The sequence below is a fragment of the Hylobates moloch genome, unplaced genomic scaffold, assembly GCF_009828535.3.
Source record: "Hylobates moloch isolate HMO894 unplaced genomic scaffold, HMol_V3 SCAFFOLD_12, whole genome shotgun sequence".
Classification (NCBI taxonomy): Eukaryota; Metazoa; Chordata; class Mammalia; order Primates; family Hylobatidae; genus Hylobates; species Hylobates moloch.
The window spans coordinates 44,866,038-44,873,461 of NW_026652287.1; the positions used below are offsets into that span (position 1 = coordinate 44,866,038).

The following is a 7,424-nucleotide window of genomic DNA, read 5'->3' on the forward strand; positions in this document are numbered from 1 at the left end:
AAATTAGGTTTAGTAGCAAGACAGCTTAGTAGAGTGAGAAAGGAAGAGGCTTGGCTAGAGGTGGACTGTTATGTAGATGATGTTTCCCCCAGAGAATAGACTTTTTTCCTTTTTATGAGACAAGGTCTCACTCTGTTACCTAGGCTCGAGTGTAATGGTGCAATCTCTGCTCAGTGCAACCTCCGTCTTCTGGGTTCAAGCAATTCTCCTGCCTCAGCCCCCCAGGTAGCTGGGATCACAGATGTGTGCCACCAAACCCAGCTCATTTTTGTATTTTTAGTAGAGATGGGATTTTGTCATGTTGGCCAGGCTGGTCTCGAACTCCTGACCTGAAGTGATCCACTCACCTCGGCCTCCCAAAGTGCTGGGATTACAGGCATGAGCCACCATGCCTGGCCCTAATCTATTTACTTATCTTTTTAGTAGAGACGGGGTTTCACCATGTTAGCCAGGATGGTCTCAATCTCCTGACCTCGTGATCCTCTAGCCTCGGTCTCCCAAAGTGCTGGGATTACAGGCGTGAGCCACTGCACCCGGCCAGTGCCTGGCCACTTTAAAAAATTTTAAATAATAAAGACAGGGATCGGCCGGGCGAGGTGGCTCAGGCCTGTAATACCAGCACTTTAGGAGGCCGAGGCGGGCGTATCACCTGAGGTCGTGAGTTCGAGACCAGCCTGACCAACATGGAGGAACCCCGTCTCTACTAAAAATACAAAATTAGCCGGGCGTGGTGGCTCATGTCTGTAATCCCAGCTACTTGGGAGGCTGGGGCAGGAGAATGGCATGAACCCGGGAGGCAGAGGTTGCAGTGAGCCAAGATCTTGCCACTGCGCTCCAGCCTGGACGACAGAGGGAGACTCTGTCTAAAAAAAAAAAAAACACACCGGGATCTCGCTGTATTGTTGATGCTGGCCTCAAACTCCTTGTTTCAAGGGATCCTTCCGCCTCAGTTTGCCAATGTGGTGGGACTATAGGCACGAGCCACCATGTGCTACCTCTTACATTTGGATCTCTCACATTTGGAGATTCTCTACAAATGTAAATTTCCCTTTCAAAAGACAGTTTTGCAAAGCCACCTTTTGTTTGCTGGCCAAGCAGCAGCCATATCAAAATTGTCAAAGAAATATATTTTGGCAGGGCAATATCTTGGGGCAAAATATTTTAATGTCTTTCACCTTTTGTGGACACTGAATCTGGAATTCCCTGCACACTTGTGTCCCGTGCAGGATGAAGGAGCAGGGACAGCCCACGGAGTGAGGAAGACAACAGTGCCCCTTCTAGCAGTTCGGAGCAAGTTTGGCCGAAGGTAAATATTCAAAGTAAAGGTGGGAGTGAGGGAGGGAGCTGACCTTGGAAAGTACGGCCAGAACCAGTCACTTTGGCTCTGCAGCGCCGGATTACCCAGGGCTTCTGCTGTCACTCAGGGAAGGGGGGCAGAGTCTAGACCCCTATCCAATCAGGGGCGCTAGGGCGGGGCCCTGCCACTGTCCTCCAGGGAAGGGGAGGTTACATTCCCGCTCTCTTCACTCCTAGGGCTGCTCGCGCTAGTTAAGGTCTGGGTCTTTCCTGCTCCGAAAGGGACCAGTTACTTCCGCTGTAGCTGCTGTTGCTCTGTCGACTGCACTGTGACCTGCACTGTTCGCGGGACCTTTAGAGAGGACGCCGGACTACCTGGAAGCCAGGAAATGGTGAGCATGCGGTGCTGGGGAGTCCCAAGGCGAAAGGAGGGGCTGGGTGGAACCGAGAGGAACCCGCTGTGGCGGGGCCCGGGCCCCCCTGCGGCGACTCGGGTCCAGACACAGTCCCCCTGGCGCAGCTCGGCCCTCGGTCCCCACGGCCGCTGGGGGGGGGCTGGGCCGGCAGCCGGGACCCCGGGCGTCCTGTCCGGTCCCTGCGCGGCGACTGCGGCCCCGGCCCCGGCTCCCTCTCTGAGCAGCTCCGCGCCCTTAGCCCCGCGTCTCCCCAGATTGTGCGGGGACCACGGAAGGGTCATGGGGGGATCCCGCCTCGAGTGTGGGGTTCGTGTGGGAGGAGCTGTGGGCTGTGGGGTCCCCAGTTCCTTTTTTTCTCCAGTTAAAAATTAAACTGAGGCACTGTTAAAAAATGAGAGTTTATTTTAGCAAACAGCGATTAATGAATGAGAAACTCCCAGTCCTGGCTTGTGGTTTGGTAACGGAAAAACCCAAACCGTGTAGAATAAGTTTATTCTGAGCCGAATAGGAGAGACCTCGGCTGAGGGAAACACAACCCCACGAAGCCTGGAGTAAGCAATCCCGAGGCAGCTCCTGACAGTTTGGTTTTATTCATTTCAGGGAGACAGGAATTGCAGGAAAATGACGAATCAGTCCCGGGAAGGTGTAAGTTCCTTTGGCCGAAAGGCGGGACACATAGAAGCGGGGTTAGAAGGCACAGGTGGTGGAGGAATTCTGTAGGTGGCAGTTGGTTGAGAGTGTGTAAAGCTTTGTCTAAAATTTGGAGGCTGTAGGAAGGAGGGCTGTTATCTGCCACGTTATTCCATCCTAGTCCTCGCTCCCTTCCCCAAAAGACCTGTTTTTATTTTACCAGATTTTTATATTTTTGAGACGGAGTCTCGCTCTGTCTCCCCAAGCTGAAGTGCAGTGGCGCCATCTCGGCTCACTGCAACCTCCGCCTCCCGGGTTCAAGCGATTCTCTTTCCTCCGCCTCCCGGGTTCAAGCGATTCTCTTGAGTAGCTGGGATTACAGGCGCCAGCCACCACGCCTGGCTAATTTTTGTATTTTTAGTAGAGACGGGTTTCACCATATTGACCAGGCTGGTCTCGAACTCCTCCTTTGTGATCCGCCCACCTCGGCCTCCCAAGGTACTGGGATTACAGGCGTGAGCCACTGCGCCCGGCCAATTTTTGTATTTTTAGTAGAGACGGGATTTCATGATATTGGCCAGGCTGGTCTCGAACTCCTGACCGCGTGATCCACCCTCCTCGGCCTCCCAAAGTGCTGGGATTACAGTGGAATGCCCCACTGCACTCCAGCCATGGTGAAAGAATGAGACTGTCTCAAAAAAAAAAAAGTGAAGCTCCTTCTTATATAGGCAAAAAACAAAGAAATTTAATTATTGCAACAATTAGTACAACTAAATTAATTGTACAAATTAATTGTACAATTAACTTAATACAACTAATTAGTACAACTAAATTAATTATACAATTTAGTTAGTTACAGGATTTTTTTTTTTTTTTGAGACGGAGTTTTGCTTTTGTTGCCGAGGCTGCAGTGCAATGGCGCAATCTCTGCTCACTGCAACCTCTGCCTCCCGGGTTCAAGCGATTCTCCTGTATCAGATTACAGGCGTGAGCCACCGCGCCCGGCCCAGGACTTTAAAATTTTCTTTGCAAGAGATTTTAATTTCTTTTCTTTCTTTTTCTTTTTTTTTTTTTTTTTTTTGAGACGGAGTCTCGCTCTGTTGCCCAGGCTGGAGTGCAGTGGCGTGATCTCTGCTCACTGCAAGCTCCGCCTCCCGGGTTCACGCCATTCTCCTGCCTCAGCCTCCCAAGTAGCTGGGATTACAGGCGCCCGCCAGCGCGCCTGGCTAATTTTTTATATTTTTTAGTAGAGGCGGGGTTTCACCATGTTAGCCAGGATGGTCTCGATCTCCTCACCTCGTGATCCGCCCACCTTGGCTTCCCAAAGTGCTGGGATTACAGGCGTGAGCCACGGCGCCCGGCCGGTTTTCGTTTCTTTTCTTATTTAAAAAAGTGAATTTAACATTTCCAGCTTCAGAAGATGTGATGGCCATGAAGTCTTTGTGTGAGAAAAGAGGGAAGTTAGTCTATAATGAAATCAGTCCTTAAGAGGGAAGGGGTCTTTCATGACTTGCTTCAGTCATTTAAAATATTTTACAAAACAATATAGATAAGAAAGAAAGCTAATCTGTAATCAGGGAATGGAAGGTTCCCTGGCTGGCTCTGTTACCACTGCCTTTCAGGTGTCTCAACTCCAGAATCGCATTCCTTTAAACCTCAAGATAATTTAGAGTTCCAGCAGCTTAAATTTTTGAATCACCTAGTTTCACAGTCTGTACAGGTGAAACTTTTGGTTATGTAATCAGAGATTAATTGACCTATTGTGCCTGGTTAAGCCTAAATTTCATTTCCCCATAAATTAGTCATTAGTGATGTTGTTTCACATAAATTTCAGATTAGAAATTTATGTGAATTGGATTTGAATTTGACTTCAGTATGCTTGTGGAGGGTCTTAGTGTTCTATAGCCAGTTCAGTTTAATTGCTTCTTATTTATTTATTTATTTATTTATTTTTGAGACTGAGTCTCTTTCTGTTGCCCAGGCTGGAGTGCAGTGGCATAATCTCGGCTCACTGCAAACTCCGCCTCCTGGGTTCAAGCAATTCTCCTGCTTCAGCCTCCCAAGTAGCTGGGACTACAGGCGCATGCCACCACACCTGGCTAATTTTTGTATTTTTAGTAGAGACAGGATTTCACCATGTTGGCCAGGCTGGTCTCAAACTCCTGATCTCAGGGGATCTGCCTGCTTTGGCCTCCCGTAGTGCTGGGATTACGGGCATGAGCCACCGCACCTGGCCAAAACTGGATGTTTTAAAATTGGATGCCATGTCAGTAAGAATATACTCGGGAACACCACCCAGGAAAATGAATTGTCCTTGGGCAGTTCTGGTGTGTTTCTTTGATGTCACCTAACTGTGGCACACAAAGGTGGTCAAAATTTTGATTCTTTTGGTGATTCTTTTTTTTTTTTTTTTTTTTTGAGAGGGAGTCTCGCTCTGTTGCTCAGGCTGGAGTGCAGTGACACCATCTCTGTTCACTACAACTTCTATCTCCTGGGTCCAAGAGATTCTCCTTCCTCAGCCTCCCAAGTAGCCGGGATTACAGGCACCTGCCACCGACCTGGCTAATTTTTGTATTTTTAGTAGAGATGGGGTTTCACCACTTTGGCTGGGCTGGTCTTGAACTCCTGACCTCAGGTGATCCACCTCCCAAAGTGCTGGAATTACAGACATGAGCCACTGCACCCAGCCTTCTTTTTGTTATTCTTTGTAGCTGTATTATCCTTTTTTTTTCTTTCTTTCTTTTTTTTTTTTTTTTTTTTTTTTTTTTTTTTGAGACGGAGCTCCCTCTCGCCTGGGCTGGAGTGCAGTGGCGTGATCTCAGCTCACTGTAACGTCTGCCACCTGGGTTCAAGCGATTCTCCTGCCTCAGCTTCCCAAGTAGCTGGGACTACAGGTGCCTGCCACCACGCCCAGCTAATTTTTATATTTTTAGTAGAGATGGGGTTTCACTATATTGGCCAGGCTGGTCTCAAACTCCTGACTTTGTGATCTGCCCACCTCAGTTTCCCAAAGTGCTGAGGCACCACGCCCAGCCTTTCTTTTTTTTTTTTTTTTTGAGACAGAATCTTGCTCTGTTGCCCAGGCTGGAGTGCAATGCACGATCTTGGCTCATTGTAATCTCCACCTCCCAGGTTCAAGTGATTCTCCTGCCTCGGCCTCCCGAGTAGCTGGGATTACAAGCCACCATGCCCAGCTGATTTTTGTATTTTTAGTACAGACGTGGTTTCACCAGGTTGGCCAGGCTGGTCTCGAACTCCTGACCTCAGGTGATCCATCCGCGTCTGCCTCCTAAAGTACTGGGATTACAGGCGTGAGCCACTGTGCCAGGCCTGCCATATTTTCTTTCTTTCTTTCTTTTTTTTTTTTTTTTTTGATACGGAGTCTCGCTTAGTCACCCAGGTTGGAGTGCAGTGATTTCATCTCAGCTCACTGCAAGCTCCACCTCCTGGGCTCACGCCATTCTCCTGCCTCAGCCTCCAGAATAGCTGGGACTACAGGCACCCGCCCCCAAGACTGGCTAGTTTTATGTATTTTTAGTAGACACAGGGTTTCACCGTGTTAGCCAGGATTGTCTCCATCTCCTGACCTAGTGATCTGCCTGCCTCGTGATCTGCCTGCCTCGGCCTCCCAAAGTGCTGGGATTACAGGCGTGAGCCACCACGCCCGGCCCAGGGCTGCCATATTTTCTTTTATTACAAAGTAGAATTTTGGCTGTTTGGAGTTTCCAGTAACTTAGTATTGCAATTAATGTACCTTTCATGTTATACCAGAAGGGTTTGTTTCTGACTTTTTGCCTCATTCTGTTGCAAACATGCCACTGTGTTGAGTCATGGGTCACCCAGTTTACTTATGCATTTCACTGCTTAATGGGATTTGGGTTTACAGTTTAGTTTTTGACCTTGGTGACAATGTCATCATGGTTGGTTTTTTTTGCCCTATGAAAATGCAACATAAATTTCTCACATATTGGGGGAAAAGTCACTGAGTTGTAGATTATGGATAAATTCCAATTTAAAAGATAATGCCAGTAGAGTGTATGTATGGATCAACCACCTAGCCTTTCATGTGTGTGTCTTTATTTTTGTGGTTTACCAACACTTGGGATTATCTATTAGTAGAGACGGGGTTTCACCATATTGATCAGGCTGGTCTTGAACTGCTGACCTGAGGTGCTCTGCCTGCCTTGGCCTCCCAAAGTGCTGGAATTATAGGCATGAGCCACTGTGCCCAGCCCAGTTTAGGTTTTTCTGTCCACATACAGTTTCCCAGAAAGGTTTCTTTTCATGAGTTTTTGTTTTAGTTAGTTATGACTCTTATCAATTAGAATTTTTTTCTTTTCTTTTTTTTTTTAAACTGACGGAGTCTGGCTCTGTCACCCAGAGTGGAGTGCGGTGGCACGTTTTTGGGTCACTGCAACCTCTGCCTCCTGTGTCCAAGTGATTCTCCTGCTTCAGCCTCCCAAGTAGCTGGAATTACAGGAGCCCATCACTATGCCTGGCTAATTTTAAGATTTTTTTTTTTTTTTTTTTTGCCTGAGAAAGTGTATTTCTTTTTTTTTTTTTTTTTCCTTTACACTTTTTTTTTATTAATTTTTTTTGCACACAAAAACAATAAACATTTTCTAATAATACATACAAACAAAAAGATGCGTATCAAACATATTAGGAAGGTTGCACATGGGAAGTCGGGGAATAGAAATGGGGGGTGGGAGTTAAAATAAATGAGAGAGGGACTTTATATGGATCAGTGATAATAACTCAATCCTCTATTTGACAAAGAAGAGGGAGAAGGAAGAGGAAGAAAAAGAAAGTGGGATAAAGGATCAGAAAGGGAGGAAAATAGAAAAAATTAGAGTATGACTCCAGGGTAAACCTGTTTTGTTGTCACTGAGTTGGTTGGTTAGTTTGTCTGTTGTATTTTTCATGTTTCGCCACGTTGGCCAGACTGGTCTCGAACTCCTAGCCCGAAGTGATCAACCCGCCTCGCCCCCCAGAGTGCCGGGACCACAGGCGTGAGCCACCACGTCCAGCCCCTACATTGCTTCTGGCCTCCGTGGTAGACCTCCGAGACGGAGCGGCCGG

General features: G+C 47.6%; 1 protein-coding gene across 1 annotated transcript in view; it reads left to right on the forward strand.

The window, feature by feature from the left end:
• Positions 1-1,588: 1,588 nt before the first annotated feature.
• Positions 1,589-7,424, forward strand: part of LOC116478506 (zinc finger protein 136) — a 370,760-nt gene continuing 364,924 nt past the window's right edge. Inside the window, exon 1 of the mRNA XM_058425459.1 lies at positions 1,589-1,688. Within this exon, the coding sequence (XP_058281442.1) occupies positions 1,686-1,688 (3 nt within the window). The 5' untranslated portion in view covers positions 1,589-1,685. The remainder of the gene's footprint in view (positions 1,689-7,424) is intronic.